Source organism: Planococcus citri, chromosome 2, assembly GCF_950023065.1.
Source record: "Planococcus citri chromosome 2, ihPlaCitr1.1, whole genome shotgun sequence".
Lineage (NCBI taxonomy): Eukaryota > Metazoa > Arthropoda > Insecta > Hemiptera > Pseudococcidae > Planococcus > Planococcus citri.
Window position 1 is genome coordinate 20,778,037 of NC_088678.1, and position 18,188 is coordinate 20,796,224.

The window sequence follows — 18,188 nt, forward strand, 5'->3', positions numbered from 1 at the left end:
TCTGTTACACGTCACTCTCTCTCTCAGCAGTGATGATTATTTCAAAATTAACTTTCGTTCTACTGAGTAGAGCACTGATGAGAAAATTGTATTTACCTGATAGCTGGAGACGTGCGTGTAACAGGTGGTTGGTGCTAGTGATGGAGAAAAAGTGGGGGTGTAATGTGTAGACTTGATTTAAGGGGGGTAGTTCATCATGGAATTGAGTAATTCGATCATTTACCCAGTACTGCAAGGTAACGATGTACACTTAGTCGATGAAATTGTGATTTTGATGATACGATTTTTTGGATCGAATCGAAATCGTGTGGCGGGTTGTAAATGATAAGAGGTGATTGGTTAATTTCCGCATGGATCCAAATCAGCTAATCACAGTCTATTGATGGGAAATTTTATGCTATTCAATTTTGAGTACTTTTTTTTTAGTGGGAACCTGAATTTTTTTCAAGAATTGATTTTATGTAATATGTATTGAAACATTTTTGTAAATTGAAAATTTTGAATGTTTCAGTTTGCAAGAAATTTTAAATGTCTCATTTTTAGGGTACCCCACCAAGGGGATTTTTTTTTCAAAAATTGTCCAAAAACGCTTCTTTTGGTTTTTTTTGACAAAAATTACAAAAAACATCACTTTGACGCGAGTAATTTCCAAAAAGTTGATTTCTTTTTGAGTTTTTGCCTACAATTTTCACTTTTCATCAAATTGCTGAAAAATCTTGCCTTCATCCCAAAAAATGCCGAACATTGACATAAATGCTTGCTTTTTATCAAGTTGCTAAAAAAATTTTTTTTTAAACAAAAAATATCAAAAATTGCCAAAAAGTCTCAATTTTTGCGAGAAATTTTTGTATAGTTAGTATGATTTTTTTTTAGATTTTTAAAATTTTTTATATGATTAATTTCTTTATTAGTGGAATTTTTTTTTTTTTTTTTTTTTTTTTTGGGTGTTTGTAATTACTTGATTATTACACCCGTCGTATGAGATTTAAATCGAGTTGGTAAGGTCAAGTTTTTTAATTAGGTCTAAGAATTTTTTAATTTCGGAAGGGTCGTCTGGTATGAATAGGGATCTTTCATCTATTTGTAGGGACAGTCTGTGCTGATGTAAGGAGGGACATTGAAATAGTAAGTGTTGGACAGATATAAGTTCTGAGAGGCAGAATTGACATGTGGGTTTTGGGGCCTTTTCATAGAGGTGATTGTGTGTGATTTTTGTGTGGCCAATTCTCAGTCTGGTTATAATGATTTCTTCAAGTCTGTTTAAGTGGGAGAGGTTTTTCCAAGGATGGACTAATTTTTTATGTTGAAAGAGCTTGTTTGTGGTTTGAAGGGACCAAAAGTTTTGCCATTTCTTAAGTGTGTTTTGGGTGAAGATAGATTTGAGGTCGTCAGCTGTGATAAATATAAGGGGAGAAAGGATGGTGGCAGATTTTGCATTAATATCTACAATTTCATTTCCTAAGATTCCAACGTGGCTGGGTACATACATAAACTGTATGAAGAAGTTTGAATTTTGTAAGTCAAATAGAGTTTTATGAATATTTTGAATTAGAAGGTGATCGGAAAAAAGATTTTGGATAGCAGTTAGTGAGCTGAGGGAATCACTTTGAATTAAGAAGGACTTATTTTCTGATTCATAAGTGAGTATGTCACAGAGACAGTGGAAAATAGCTGTGAGTTCGGCAGTGTAGATTGAAGAACAGTTATGGATTTTAAAATTTGAAATTCTATCATTTATAGAGTATGCATATCCTGTGTGAAGTGTTGGTATTTTTGATCCATCTGTAAAGCAAAGATTGAATTTTTTGTATTCTGATAAAAGTTCAAGATAGTTCTGTTTTATTACTAATGGAGAGTGGCTATTTTTTGGGTAGTTAATAAGCTGTAGGTTGACTTGAGGAGGTTTTAGAAGCCAAGGGGGGTATAATATTGGTTTTTGGATGAGAAATCGAATCCCTTTTGATTTTTAGAAAGAGAATCAAAATTAATTTCGCCATGTTTTTATTTTGTCGAAAATTAGAAAAAAAACTTGACTTTTTGTTTAAAAAATCTGGAAAGTGTTTTTTCTCAAAAGTTTTCGAAATCCTTGAATTTTTTTCAAAAATTAAATTGCCAAATAATGTCTTTTTTGTGACAAAAATTTGGAAAAAAAAGTACTCGTATATCATATTTTTGCCAGTAATTGCCAAAAAGTTCTTTTTTTAGATTTTTAAGCGAAATGTTCTGGTGTTTTTTTGTGCTTTTGTTTTCTTTATTGAAATGCTTTGCTCACATCTTTGTAATGTTTTGGTTACTTTTTTGGAATTTTTTTGTTACTCGAAGTTACTTTTCAGACGAAAACTAAAAAAAGTTGAACATCGTAAACCACGCGAAAGTCTTGTCAATGGCTTTTCTCATCCTAGTCAACTTTTTAGGTAGACTTTTTCAACAGTGCTACTTACTCTGCATTTGTCCTGATTTTTTTTATTACAATTGTGAATAATGTCCTGTTTTTGTTTTTGTTTTTTTTTGCTAGAACGTTCTAAAAAAGTTTATTTTCACTTCAATTGCTGAAAAAGTCATTTCTGCTGGCTCCCCTAAAATAGTCAGATGAATAATGTCTCTTGCCATCATTGTCCAAAAATTCTGTTGTTCTTGAAAATTCTATAAAAGCTGGTTTAGTTTTTTTTTTTTGCTGAAATTACTAAGTTTGAAATCATCAGAAAAGCAAACATTTTTTACAAAAATTTGGCTAAAAATTTGAATGTAAATTTTGATCCCCCCCTCCCCCCCTCAACTTGGAAAAATTTCATAAGTGCTCTAAAAATAATCTGCTAAAAGTCCTACTCAAGTCCTACTTTTCCATTTGGAAATTTTGTCAAGACACCCTGGGAAAGTTTTCCTCTTTGCCAACAATTACTGTCAAAAAGGTTCTGTTTTGTGTCAAAATTGTCAAATAGTTTAAAATCATGAGAAAATATTTCTTTTTTTTTGCCAAATTGCTGAAAGTTTTTAAGTTTTGCTAAAATTCCCAAGAGAACCCCTCCTTTTTGCGAAAAATAAAATATTCGAAAAGTATTGATTTTTCCTTAGCTGTTTGAAAAGTATTGTTGTCAACACTGAAAGTTCTGTTTTTTTTGTTTGCCAAAATTGTTGGAAAGTTCAATTTTTTTGCCGGAGTTTTCAAAAGGTCTTATGCTTGTAAAACTTCTGCTTTTGATGAAACATAGAAAAAGTGTTGATTTTTTGATTGGTTGTTGGAAAAAATTTTTGTTTTTCAAACCTGTCAACTAAAACTTTTGTTTTTTTTGGTGCGAAAATTACCAGTCAATGAATTCCTGTTTTTGCCTAAAATTGCCAAAAAAATTCGAAGCCCATTTTCTTACCAAAATTGTTGACAAGTTCAATTTTTTTGCCAGAATTTTCAAATGGACTTAATCTATGGGAAATTTCTGTTCTTGTTGAAACAGCAAGAAAGTGTCGAAGTGTCGATTTTTTTTCTTGGCTGTTTGAAAAATTTGTTGTTTTTCGAAGTTGTCAACTGAAAATTCTGTTTTTTTTTTGTGTGTGTGTGTGGGAAAAATTGCCAAAAAGTTTTTGAGTCCCGTTTTTTGTCAACATTTTTGGAAAAAGTTCTAATAAAGTTATGTTTTTTGCCAAAGTGCACCCTTCTCCCCACCCTCGAAAAAAAATGCCCATGAAATCCTTTTCTCGCCGAGTTTTGATTTTTCAAAAAAAAATTCTGGTCCTCTTGGAGAAATATTTTGACCCTAAATAATTATTCTAGATTGAATAAATTTCAACTTCCTTCCCCCTCCCCCTCAAATTGAAACATATTTACATTTTTATCACTGATTTCAATTTCTTCAGTTGAATTTCGTACATATTTTTTCAATGTGTATCCTTTCTTCGCTGAGTTTTGATTTTTCAAAAAAAAAAAAAAAATGCTGGTCCTCTCTGAGAAATATTTTGACCCTAAATAATTATTCTAGTTTGAATAAATTTCAACTCCCCCCCCCCCCCAATTGAAACAAATTTACAAGTGTCCTGTTAGTTGTCCTGCTTTGGCATTTTAAAAATCGTTCAGGAGTGCTCTTTATCATTCTGAATGAAATTCATGCACAATTCGCTTATCATATGCTCCATCTGGTATTACAAAAATAATTCCCAGCGTTTTGTGTGACTAAGGTTATTGGAAAATGTGTCTAAGTAGGTGCTGTAATAAAGATAAGGAAAATGATTAATCATAAATCGTACTTTTACTTGCATTTGATTTTCATATGAGAAAAGAAAAAATTATTGAGGTATGAGGTAAACCCATTAGTAAGGGTACAAAGTACATATGCGGCCAGAGTATGATAAATAACCCATGAAATAATCAGCCTGTTGTCTTGGTCGATTTCGGTTGAATGGTGTGTGTACTGTGTAGCATATGTGTATGCCACTGCTTCACATTTCGTGCATGTGAATCACCGGATATGTGTGGGAGTAGATGTATGTGGTGTAGTGTATCGTATCGGTAAAGTTCGCGCTTTCGTTGCATGTAGCGATAGTTCATCGCACGAAATTGATAAGAATATCAACGATGCGATGTAGAGTACCACATTTTAGCGAGGAACGAGAAAGAAGAGAACGAATCGATTTGCAAATTTATGCGAATGCAAGCGGTTGAACCAATGGTGCTTTGCTTGGTAAAATAGCTGCGAAATTTGCAACAATTTTTCGTGGAAGTGGAAGCAAAAGAGAAAAAGGGATAGGTGAAGCGCGAGGTAAGAAGAACGGAACGAGTCGGCTAATTAATGAGCGGAGTACCTCTCTAATCTGTTGTTCGACTAGAGAAACTGGTCATGTATGGCACACACTGGCCGCGTGTATTTACGTAGCTCGCGTACCTACTACCTAGTAACAGATAAACGAGTATTAAATTTTCGCGGTTATCAAAGCTTTTGGAAGAAGAGAGGTGAAGAGTGAACCTTGTTGATTATGCAATATGAAGACAGCTGCTGCGCCGCTGCGGAGAAGAAAATTATCGAGAAAATGGCGGGAAAATTGACGTCGAGGAGAAAGGCCAGGCAACGTGCGTTATTTTAAGACTGTCGGAATTTTAAATTGCGATGTGATATTGGTTGATCAAAGAGATACGAGAATGAGGCAGGAAGAGCAGAGGGGTGAGGGCGGTGTACGAATGAAAATTAGCGTTAATTTGTAACGCGCACGTGTTACCGAGGTATCGTATTTTTGCGAAAGGTAGACTGGGAGGGGGGAGTGGGTTGGAAAGAATTATAGCTTTCAACTGTGTGATGAAGGTGAATCTGTGCGTGTGAGAGAAGCGAGGAAGAGCTGTTGGTTGTTGGTGAGATTGAATAATGTAATTGCAGCTTATACCTATGACAGAAAATTTGTACGGACCTGGGTAGGTAATGATTTTTTTGAAGAAGAAGTGATGCTGTTATCGCGTATGTAGATTGTAGAGGTACCTCTAAATATATAGTACCGAACGAAATCTAACGATGGCACTGCGCTCTGTACATATGCGTGCGTTTGCGTTATAGCTCGACTATTTTTAGAAAATCCTAATTTTAACGAGCTAAAGGCCGAACAGAGAAGTAAAGTAAGTGTTGCTGATCGTGTGTGTACTGTGCTGTGTAATATGCAGAAGATGTGTGATTTGAAAGACGAGGAAACGAGCAACAATATTGCTGCCAGAGGCTGCATTCTCGTATCTTTGGAATTTAGGAAGAAAATGCGGCGACGACGACGACGACGGTAATTGAAGATTATTGTCGGATGCTCGAAGTGCTCCCGTTGATGTTGGCAGGTACTCGTAAATTTTGGAAGGAACTTCCTCAAACGTTGGCGTCGTCGTTGGCCATGAACGAATTTCGTGTGGAATGTCTGGTTGCAGCGTGGAAAATGTCACTAGCGAGTGTGATCTCTATATACATTGTTCGCGAGATGATAGAATGTGATGATGGTGAAGATTTGTTGAAGTGTTGGCGATCCATTATAATGTAGATGTTCAAGTGATTGAGATTACTGAAGAATTGATGCGATGGTTCAACCTCGGACTTGAGATTGGAAGACTTGGGCCTTTGGAGGTGAATGAAATACCGTGCTCTTGCAGATCAGCAAAAGACTTGATGTATTGCACGATTGCGAATGGATGTTGTGGACTACTTGGGATTTTTTTCTGGAGGATCACCATCGAGTGTGACTGTCAATTGCTGATTTGGGAGAACCAGAAGCACGATCCACTTTTCGTAGAGGAGATGAGTAATCAATAGGGTGGATAGGGGGAAAAAAATCATCCTGGATTTTGATGAAAATTGATGGGAAGTTTATTTCGAATGAGTGGGAGACTACCCAGCAATTTTTTTCAGCTTCCCCAGCTGTTCTGGGGGCTGAGCCAGGGGTCCTCAAGGTAGGGTGACTGATTTTCGAGAAAATCGTGGTTTTTGTCATTTTTAGATTTTAGGTACATGTATAACCTGTGCAATCCTTCGGCCACCTCCCTCCCTCCCTTCCTTCCTTCCCTTCCCTCAAAAGTTGTAAAAAGTGAATTAATCGAAACGATTTTTTGCATTTGTAAGAAAAAAAAATAGTTGTAAGAGTGTTCTAAGTACGCAATTCGAGTTGGGTCATTTCATGTCAAATCAGTCCAGTTTTATATTTCAGTACTCTTGATTTTACTCGAAATATTATTTTTTATTCGCATTATTTTCAGCCAGTATTGCCAAAGATTCACTTTATTATCAAAAGTTGTCCCTAAGTTTCGCTGTTTTGCCGCCAAAAATTGCTAAAAAGCCTCGTCTTTTGCAGGAACTATTTTTGTTTCGCGTTTTAGTTGAAATTCTCTCGCTATTTCTCAAATGAATCATCATGAGGTCAGATCACGTTCTTGGATGAAAATTATCGCTTTTGTTTTGCGAAAATTCGCCCCGAAGTCTCTATTGTTTGCTTATAATGCCAAAAATGTCACTTTTTTGTCAAAAACTGTCGAAAAATGCTTCAAGTTTTGCTTTTTGCTCCGGAATTGACAAAGTTTTGCTTTTTTTAATTGGCCAAAAATAATCCAAAATCTCGCCATATTTTTCAATATCTTCGTAAAGTCTCGTTTTTTGGTGAAAATTGTCAGTCTTTTGCAGAAAAAATGGCCTCAAAGTTTTACGTACTTGTTTGCTAGAAATTGCAATTTTTTGCCGAAGTCTCGCCTTTTGTTCAGAAATTGTCAGAAGTATTTTTGTATCTTTTTTTTTGCCAATATGTAATTGACGCATACATAAAGTCCTGTTTTTTATTGATTCAACAACGTCTTCCTTTCGTTAAAAATTGAAAAAATTCTCAATTCTTAGCAAAATTGCTTAAAAATTTAAATTTTTTTACCAAAAATTGCAAAAAAATTTCATTTTATATAAAAATTGTCAAATTTTTACTTTTTTGCTGAAACTTGGTCTAAAAAATAGCCCTACTCTTTGATGAAATTGTTTGTATAGATCTGACTCGTCATGTGTTTGAGAAAAAAGTTCAAAGTGGAGCTTTTTTTTGAAAGCTCAGTTTCGAAAAGCTTGCTCAAGGTTGGATCCATAGTTTTGAAAATTGAAAAAAAACATCCGGAAGCGCACGTTTTTATGATATTGATATTATTTTCGACCTGTAAAGTTTTCGAGATAGTATTCTCAAAAACATAGGATGGGGGGGGGGGGCTAACGAAGCCCCAAAATTTTGGTCATAATGGTAAAAAAAAAGTCACATGTCGTGTGATATATCGTTTTATACGTTTTCGGGATCGCTGAATACGAATGTGAGATCATTTTTTTAGTTTGACCCCCCCCCCCTCCAAAACGGCTCATTGACACCCCTCTCCCCCGTTTTCTGGAAATTGAAAAAAAATCGTATGACGTATGGTGTATTGGGTTTTTGGGAACGCCAAATGCAAATATTGACTCATTTTTTTTGACCCGATTCCTCTACCCCCTCCCACCCTTTCTCGATCCCAAGTTTTTTGAAAATTGGTAAAAATCGTGTGGCATATGGTTTACTTGGTTTTTAGGGGCGCTTAATCCGAATATCAACTTATTTACTTGATTCGGCCTCTCCAACGCCTCGATTGGGCCCCAAATCCCCCGGAAATTGAAAAAAAAACGTTTAGCATATGTTTTATTAGGTTTTTGGGAACCTTGAATGTGAGTATTGGTGTGTTTTGTTTTATTTCGCACTTGCTACGTCCTCAATGGTTCCTTCTGTTTCGTGAAAATGAATAATTAATCGTCAAATCAGAGGACTTGAATTCATAATCGGACTGCATTGATATGGAATGACCCAGTAGTCCATCTTGTGCACAGAGAATGCGATTGTTGGGGCAATGCGGTGTAATTTTCAACTTGACCAATGTACGTTGACGGCACATACGAGTACAGCTTTGTTTGTCGTCTATGGCGTGAGATGGAGTAACCATCTGGCTTGTGGTGTGTCCGAGTTTGATGATGGTGATGCCTGATGAGATTCAGACGACGACGACGACATGTAGACCTGTAGAGCATTGAAAGAACAATTGAAGATTGCATCGTGTATAAGATTGAGCAGAAAGGAAGGAGGAAATTACGTGGGCAAAGAGATGTGTCCGCAGCACTTCCCAAAGCTACCAAAACGTGTATGTACTCCATGGTTTGCTTGCTACGGTCGTAGAATGCGCGCGCAAGGTCTTGAAATTGAAAAGCTGTACTTGTCGAGACTTATTACTCAGTCATGAGATGTACGGTGAAAGATATACTGGTATTACCTACGATGACGACGATGTGGAAGTGGATTGTGGAATGAAACGAAACGTTCAGTTCAGTTCGGTTAGGTTCGATCTACCGCCGATGATGACGATGGTTGATGACGATTATGACGACAATGGCTATGGCAGCAGCGCAGCGACTATAGCGAACGAACGAGTGGTTAATATGTACTTTATTCAGCGGGACCGGCGGCCGGGCCGGGGCAATTCTCGAGGCAATGTACGGGCCGACGGCCAAGATTCGCGTATGATGACGGCGGCGAGAAGAAGGCAGAAGGCGGTGAGAAAGAGTTGGTGTTATAAGTGGCAGTGGTTGGGACGATGACGACGAGGACAGTAGTGGTGGTATTATTATCTACCTGCCGGTCTACCTTACCTACATATCTATGTGCATGCACATGTGTACGAGCCACTACCCAAAGTCTCGAGCTGAGCAAGCTTTTCTTCTATGGTGACCGGCTATGACTACTATATGGCTTACAACAAGAGATAGAGGTAGAGAGGCACAGTGCAGTGTGCCGCACCGCCATCGCACTCGCACCAATGAAGGACGAGCGAGGTTAATTGGTATTCGCCGAAATCGGTGACGTATGGTGAACGAATTTTTCATACTAAATGGCGTGTATGTAGTATGTACGCGTACATTGTACAAGAGTAGTTTTTGAAGTGTTTACGGTGATAAATGATAACGACTGAGTGGTGTAGCGAGGAGAATGGAGTGGAAAAATTAGCTTTTAGAATTCCTATCTCAATCTGGTGTTCGGGTATTTTGAGAGCGAAACGACCGCGACGATACTCCACCTGTGGGGTTATTTTCGCGCCAATATACGTATTACACGTAAGAAGACACCATCAAATGTTAAAAGTCTGACTTCAGACTCGTGTACTATCTGAACACGTTGTTGCCCACCTTGAAATTCAGAGGGGCAAATTCGAAATTTTTTGTTTGAAATTTTGCGTGCCCTAATCTACATAGAACGTGGCAAACGTTTGATGGAATACCATGGATTCCTTTTAAAACTTCGAACTGGGTAAATGATCGAATAACTTGAGTTGAAATGAACTGACCTGACTCAATTTGAGTCTAATTACCCTTGATTTCCTCCTGTTTGAATAACCTTTAGCCAAAATATAAAATTTTTGAAAAAAATCTGATGAAATTTTCCTCGTCCCACCCCCACTCCCTCAAAGTTGTTTTTTCGAGTGAGAAAATAATTCCCTATTTTTTATTTTTCCACTATCTGGCCAAAGAGAGTGCTGGTAGCCCAGCCCCCCTCGGTTGAAAAAAATGACGAAAATTCAATCGTCAGAATTTTTCTAAATAATCCCCTTTTTAAGGAAAAACGTTTTCCCGCTCTTCAAACCATAATTGATCCCCCCTCTGCCCAGTTTGAAGCTCCTCGACGTTGAAAAAATCACAAAAAATGAAAATGAATCAAAATCAGAGAATTTTTTGAAAATTTATCTCTCATTTCATCATTAGAATTGTTCTACATAACTCCCTTTTCAAGAGAAACCCTTCGTTGTATCCTCAAATGACCTCTTTTATAAATATGGAGTCCCCTCCAATTTGAAAAAAATCAAAAATTGATGTCTGTAGAAATGTTTTTGAAAATTTTTTCAGCATGGGCAGAATCTTTCTAAATACACACAATTTCAAGGAAAATCCTCCCTCGGTCCTCTAAATGATGTTGGTCCCTTTCCATAAAACCCCTATACTTGAAATACACGATGTCCATTCTCTGAAAATTTAGCAAATCACAAAATAGCCTGAAAATTTCGTAATTTTCACGCGAAATCCCTGAAATTTTGAAAAAAACGATCAATTGAAAATTTTGGATGAAAGCCTGCTATAAAGAAAAACATTATTTTTTACTTCTCAAAACACAAATTTTTGAGTTTTCGATCCAAAAAATCGTTTCTATGCCTCTCGAAATACAAATTTTCGAGAGCTTTCACCCTCGCCTGGGCCCGTTCAGTTTTCGTTTTTCAAAATCAACTTCCTTCAAAAAAACATCATTCAAATTCTAAAATTTTAAAAGCCTAAAAATAAACTTTTCCTCCTCGCAGAAAAAAATATTTTTTTGGCATCTCGAAATGAAAATTTTCAAAAGTTCTCGCAGTTAAAAACTGTGAAAAACTGACAATTTTTGATAAAATTGTCAAAAGGTGTACATTTCTGGAAAAATAGCCCAGGCAAATAGCAGAAAAAAATGGGCGAACCCAAACATAATTCCAAACAAAGGTTTTTTTGGTGAATATTGTATAGGGTGGTGTGCTGAACAACATACTAAAAGTCCCCGTCCCTACCCCACGAGCTACCCCCCCCCCCCACAGTGGATCAAAGCTCCCCAAAATCAGTTTTTCATCAAGAACTCCTGAAATATTGAATTTTGAGTAAAATGAGCTCAGTGATCATTTCATCTCCTCCCCAATACCTATCAAATGAGCTATCGACCAACACCCTAGCCGCAAGGGGGTGGCGCTACAACCCCTCAAAGTGATGTGATTTCAATAATTTTACATTTTATGATTTGGGACTTGTAACCTGTTCTAATTGATAAAATGAAGTCAAACTTGGGGAATGGGATTCTTTTGGGAGCTAGAGTTGATCTCTAGAGTGAGGAGGGTCAAAGTTGAAAATTACAGAAAGGCCATTTTTTTGGAGGGGCATAACATGACCCCAAATAGATGAAAAAGGTCCAAAATCATACCATCGGACAGTACCCCATCTGTGATCAACATATCCAAATTTCAGCTTCCTAGGTCATCCCCACCCCATTTAAAGCGGAATTAAGCTAAAAATCCTCTTATTTTGCCCCTACTTTCGGATTGGGGAGGAGATGAAATGATCACTGGGCTCATTTTACTCAAAATTCAATATTTCAGGAGTTCTCGATGAAAAACTGATTTTGGGGGGCTTTGATTCACTGTGGGGGGGGGGTTATTTCGTGGGGTAGGAGCGGGGACTTTTAGTATGTTATTCAGCACACCACCCTAGACAATATTCACCAAAAAACCTTTGTTTGTAATTATGTTTGGGTCAAATTGCATAACTGGGCTAAAAATGGTAAAAAGGGGCTAATTTTTTGCCAAAATTATCAAACAGTAAAAAAACCACTGCTTGTGCCAAAAATGTCAAAAAATTGTTAGAGAGGGTTAATTTTTTGGCGAGTGATAGAAAAGTTGAGGAAGTAATCTTTTGATGATCGTAATTTTTGTCGAAACGTCCAAAAAGCATTGATTTTTGTCTTGTCTGCCTAAAAAGTCCTCTTTTTGTTTCAAAGTTTTCCTGTTTTTTACAAAATTGCTCAAAAAGCTTCTTTGTTTGAAATTAATTATTGTCTCTGATATTTCGATTTTTTAATGCTCGCTTTCAAGCTGTTGAAAGCTGCGCATTTGGGATTTTAATTTTCGATTTTTTGACCCTAGTCTAAATCATTAGACGACTTGGTGAAGCTTATTCGCGATAATACACAATTGTAGAATGGTCCATTCGATGAAAATCCGAGTAATCCAGTTAAAACCGTTTGGAAAGGTTAATCTCGGTGATTAAAATGTTTTAATACGAGTAGGTCAATCGATAAACGAGCTATATTACTGATTTCTTCGAAAGAACAGTCATAAAACAACGATGAATAATAATCGATCTTCGTTTATTTTTTTGTTTTTTTTTTGGAGGTGCTCCCTTTTGAAAGCTATCTTATTCTTCCCAGTACCCTCTACACTGCTACACCCCCTTCCCCTCTCTTATTAGTATTATAGTATTATTTGCATGCGATAAATTTAGACTATTTACTTTAAAAAATATACCTACATGTGCATGTACGATTGACGGATCAATTTTCTAATTCCTGATGTGTTTTTTTTCTTTCCTCCTCTCTATCTAACTCGTAGCTGTGGTGGACGACTCACAGAAGGCGTACCAGGATGCATTTGAAATCAGCAAGGCGAAAATGCAACCTACCCACCCGATCAGACTGGGATTAGCACTTAATTTCTCCGTTTTCTATTACGAAATTTTAAATTCACCTGATAAAGCGTGTCAGCTAGCGAAACAGGTGTGTTAGTTTTTCTCTCTCATCGTTTTTTTTTCTTTTTTTTTTTTTTCAAACGTAACTCGACGACGACTGACGGCCTCCGGATATACGATATAACGTCATCGTTGCTGCTGTCTGTACTGTGCTGCCTTCACTCTCTTCGCGTAGTCCTGCATCGGTCACGTGGTGTGGATTTCCGAAGCTATGGCGATGGCGGTGCTGTGATGACAATTTTGTGACGATGGCTAGAGACAGAGAGGGAGACGTCGTGTCGTCGAATTACGAGTATTTCTACGTATAGTCAGCGTTAGGAAGAAGAAGCAGACGAAAGAAACTGAGACTGCGAGAATTTTCAAATTAATTTTTTTTGGAAGGGTGGTTGGGTCCTCCACCCCTCCCCCCCCTCCCACCGCCCTCAATTTTGCCTTGTTTTACGATGTACATGTACATGTGATTTTTTTTTTTTTACATTGAAACGATACTTGCGTGGAATAGGCTACAACATCTGATCACGACGATGTATAATTTTTTTTTCCTGTATCGTTCGTTTCTTGTTCTTCTTCAGCGGTAGTCGAAGATTCGCAGAAAGCCTACCAAGAAGCGTTCGACATATCGAAATCAAAAATGCAGCCGACTCATCCAATTAGGCTGGGACTAGCGTTGAATTTCTCGGTGTTCTATTACGAAATAATTAATTCGCCCGCTCGGGCCTGCCATTTAGCCAAACAGGTAAAAAAAAAAACAAAAAACTCACGCGTGTGTCTTTCTCAATTCGAATAAAATCACCCTCAGACTCGTGATCTCCGAATGATCGTACATATAACCTATTTTTCGTATACTAGATCTATATTACTAAAACCTATATTCTATTGAATTAACGTTGCTGTTCGTTGCTGTCGCCTGAGCCGCGTAGCTGACTATAGATCTTTGAATTATTGAAACTACGATGCTTTTACTTCCTCTTCACCTGTTGTTTTTTTTCTTCTTTTTTTTGTGACTTTTGACTTGGTAGCGTTGATGTATGTTTATGTACTTATATAATACTAACCAGAGTTGTAGTTGGAAATTTCCTCTTTGTGTGTGTGTGTGTGGTTTTTGTGGTCAGATAATGTAAAGTGATGGCGTGGGGTGGGGGGGAGAAGGATTTGAAATTTCGGGATGAACTTTTCGGTGGCAGAATGAGACGAAAGTGGGAGCAAAAGTCAAATTTATCGAGTTCGGGGTAACTTCTGAGTTGAAAGAAATATTCTAGCTGATAAAATTTTATTTGCATCATCGCTTTGAAAATTCAATTTGAAAATGATTTATTTTTGGGGGAGGGGAGACGATTTTTGAAAATGAGAAGGGCCCTGGGCAGTTTTTTCAAAAAGTCATTCGATTCGGTAAATAGATTCTGGTAGAAAAATTGTAGCAAGAATTTTTTGAGGGATTTATTCGTATTGTCTTCCGTCGGAGGAGGGGGGAGTGATTCGAAAATGATCAGTGTTCGTGAGGGAGGGAAGAGGGATTTAGGAAGGATCTCACAACGCCGCAAAATGCTCGAAAATTATTGAAGTGCGATGTGCAACGTTCAGCAACTCATAATGTATGAAAAATGGAAAATAAAAAGAAAAAAAAAAGAGGAAGGGAAGGGGCAAGAAAGACACACGTGACCGAATCCTTCGTCTCATCAACGTATACATCCTGAAAGGCTATTTTGGTGTTGAGACTACTCCGACCTTTAAAATGCTCGTCTTTGTCAAGAGAATATAGCTTAGCCCCCCTCCCCTCCCCTCCCACCCACTGGTTTGAAAATTCGAATACGTGAAGATTCAGACGATAAGTTGGATTCTGAATAAAATCAAATACGTTAATACGAGTTTGAAAATTTGTTCATTTTTTTTTGACGTTTGTAATTTGTAGCTTGATTTCTACTTACGTCAAGTTTTATCTGAATTCGGAATACATACGTATATTTGCAGGTAATATTCTCGCAGCGAAGTCTCAGTGTTGTTTGTTTTTCTTCTTCTTTTTCTTTCTGACGTGTTGATTAACGTGTAATTTATAATTAATAATTGCTTGGTTCGTGTATACTTTCTAGGTGTACCATGTATTAAATTATGTACTTAATATGTATGTGTTTATTTTTAGTTAGGTATTGTAATTTTACGAGTATTGTTTACCTATTAACACGTATTTGATACGAGCCAATTGAACCGTTCTTCGAGTACAGGTGGTTTGCTGAATTTATTATACGAAGTTGTAGATGTATCCCTCTTATATATGAAGAAAAATTTGGTCGAAGTATTGAAAGGAATCGAAGTACTGATACATTTTAATGGTCTTCTGCTATGGGAGGAAGACGGTTCTGCCCAAAAGAAGTCTCGGTTTTCGACAAAAAATTGCGAAAAAATTAAATTTCTTGGCAATTTTTTTTTAGGTACCGAAAAAATGCCCAACGGGATCACTATTTTGCCAAAACTTGCCAAGGTTTCGCTTTTTTGCCAAAAATTTGATTTTTTTCAGTAATTGCTAAAATTTTCGCTTTTTTCATCAAAAAGTTTCGAATTTTTTCAATTTTTCTAAATTATAAACCAGAATTTGTAAAGTTCTGTTTTATTTCGTTTCATTTTTTAAAAAAATTGTGATTTTTTTTTCTTCATTGTAATCTTTTGCTCACATTTTGTCTCTTATTTTTGTTACGTTTTGGAGCTGTTTTCGTTACTGACATCAAAATTTGCAAATGGTATCGTTTTATGCCGAAAATTGTCGATTTTTTTCAAACAGAAAAAAAAACAAAAGGTCTTGATTTTTTTTTTACTTGAAAATTTTCCAAAATTCGAGCAGCTTTTTTCCGAACAATGTCGAAAATTTACGCTTTTTTGACGAAGATTACTAGCCTGTTTGCCAACAATTTGTCAAAAGTTTTCTCTGTTTCGTAAATTGACAAAAAAACTCGTTTTTTTCAAAATTTCTAAAAATTGTCGTTGAAAAAAAAAGTCTAAAAAATGTTGCTTCTTCCATAAATTGTTTTGTTTTTTGCTAATTGAACTTGCTAGCTTTTTACGGTAGCAGTTAAAAAGTTTGTTTTTTTACCTGAAAACTGCAGAAAAGGTGTCTGTTTTTGACAAATTATAATTTCTCGGTCAATTACTAATTTCTAAAAATTGCTACGAGTACTTCTTGTTGAAATTTCAATTTTTTTTTTTTTTGACGAAGTAGCCCTTCTTTCAATTGGCTGGTCAGCCGAAATCGCAGTTTTTGACTCGCACGAAATTTTTTGAACTCAACAAAGCTAAATCGAAAAGGAGTGCAATAAATCATCACCAGCCAAAATTTCAAGTGCTATAGTGCCTTTTTCGATTTTTGGCGAATTTTTGAAAGTCAAATTCCGGTCTAAAATGAGGGAAATAGTCAAAATTTTACCAAATTGTCCAAGAAAGCTGAAATTTGGGATACACCCTATTTTCGACATGCCCAATCAATTGGAAACTGTTTCAAATCGTTTTGAGCGGTTCTGGAGCCTCCAGCAGATTTTCAAAACTCGAAATTCTCACAAAATTCCATCGAAAGTAGGGTTCAAAAGCCGAAATTCATTCTGAAAATAAATTTCAATACGCTACAAAGTCAACTGCAGGTAGATTTCAAGTCGTTTTGGCGGTTCCAGCGAGTTTTTGAAAATTACTGGAGCGTCCAGTAGATTTTTGAAACTTGAAATTTCCCCAAAATTTTATCAAACAGATGGAAAGTCGAAATTTATTCTGCATTCCAATTTTAACAGCCTCTGAAGGCGACTTCTGATGATTTCAAGTCATTTTGGAGCCTCCAGCGACTTTTTGAAAATTACTGGAGTCTCCGCCAGATTTTTGAAACTTGAAATTCACACAACGTTTTATCAAAATGGAGTTAGTAAGTTAAAATTTATTTCGCCAACTAATTTCAATACGATATGAAGTAAACTGCATGGTTATTTGAAATGGTTTTGAAGCTTCCAACTACTTTTTGGAAATTTCAATTTTTCAAAAAACGCCATACATCCTTTCTGAAAGTCGCTAGGGCTCCAAAACGACTTGGAATCCACCTGCAGTCGACTTTGTAGCGTATTGAAATTGTTTTGCGGAATGAATTTCGACTTTCCATCTCCATTTGATGACATTTTGTGGGAATTTCGAGTTTTGAAAATCTACTGGAGGCTCCAGTAATTTTCAAAAAGTCGCTGGAACCGCCAAAACGACTTGAAATCTACCTGCAGTCAACTTCGTAGCGTATTGAAATTAGTTTGCAGAATGAATTTCGTCTTTCCAACTCCATTTGATGAAATTTTGTGGAAATCTCGACTTTCTAAAATTTGCTGGAGGCTCCAGAACTGCTCAAAACGGTTTGAAACCGTTTCCAATCGATTTGGCAGGTCGAAAATGGGGTATACCCCAAATTTCAGCTTTCTTGGTCAATTTGGTAAAATTTTGATTTTTTTTCCTCATTTTTGGACTAAATTTAATTTTCAAAAATTCACCAAAAATCGAAAAAGGCACTTTGGGACTTGAAATTTTGACAGGTGATGAATTTTTGCCTGATGTTTCGATCTACCTTTGTATGGTTTGAAAATTTTCGTGTAAATCTGCAATTTCGGCTGACCTGTCAAATCAAAATGGCGGCCATTTTGTAATTTGAGCCACTTTTTTGAGGATAAGAGCTGGAAATGTTCCTTAGGACTCCCCCGTTAAGAAAAAAGTTGTCCCGGAGGATCGACCGGGGGGGGGGTGCAATAGATCCTTATGCAGGCTCCTCAACTATGAAACAATTGAAAAAACAACATAACATCAAACGCCATGAAAATCTCGACCAAACAACAAATAAACAACATTCGAAGGTGACATTTCGTCGACTCTATACAGAGGTAATTTTCGAGCAAATATTTTTTCAAATTTACCTAATGTCGATTCGTCGTCGCAAAATTTTCACCCATTTCAACCCCGAATGACTAGGCAAAAGCACCGAATAAATAGGCACCTAGATACATTTGAAAAAAAAAAAAAATCGGACGACGACGCCATTTCAATATCGTTAGGGTGTGCGTGACTGCGTATCATACTCGTAGGTCGTAGTTGTTCACTCCATTAGTTTTCGTGTTATTGTATCCTTCTATCGGTTCTTCTACACTTCGACGTTTCCGAAAACACGACGTAATAGGTAAAGGAAAGGTAGGCGAGGCAAGGTGGGTACAAATACATTACAAAGGTACAATAATACCTACACAGGATGTACAGGTAGCCTAGTAGTAGTATTATAGGTACATAGTTAGATCCACAACGAGCTTTAACGGTGCTCCATTTTCACATCTAGAGGCAGGCAGAGGGTAGAGCTCACCCTTGGGTATACCTTACGCTATTTTTCTTTCATTCTTCGTATTT

The 18,188-nt window shown here is 36.7% G+C and overlaps 1 protein-coding gene across 2 annotated transcripts in view; it reads left to right on the forward strand.

The window, feature by feature from the left end:
• Positions 1-18,188, forward strand: part of 14-3-3zeta (tyrosine 3-monooxygenase/tryptophan 5-monooxygenase activation protein zeta) — a 91,378-nt gene that overhangs the window by 63,203 nt on the left and 9,987 nt on the right. Inside the window, exon 5 of one of the 2 annotated variants that reach the window (XM_065348948.1) lies at positions 12,656-12,819. In XM_065348948.1, coding sequence (XP_065205020.1) covers positions 12,656-12,819 — 164 coding nt within the window. Of the gene's footprint in view, positions 1-12,655; positions 12,820-13,363; positions 13,528-18,188 lie in introns of both variants that reach the window. The other variant, XM_065348949.1, reaches the window with a different exon arrangement.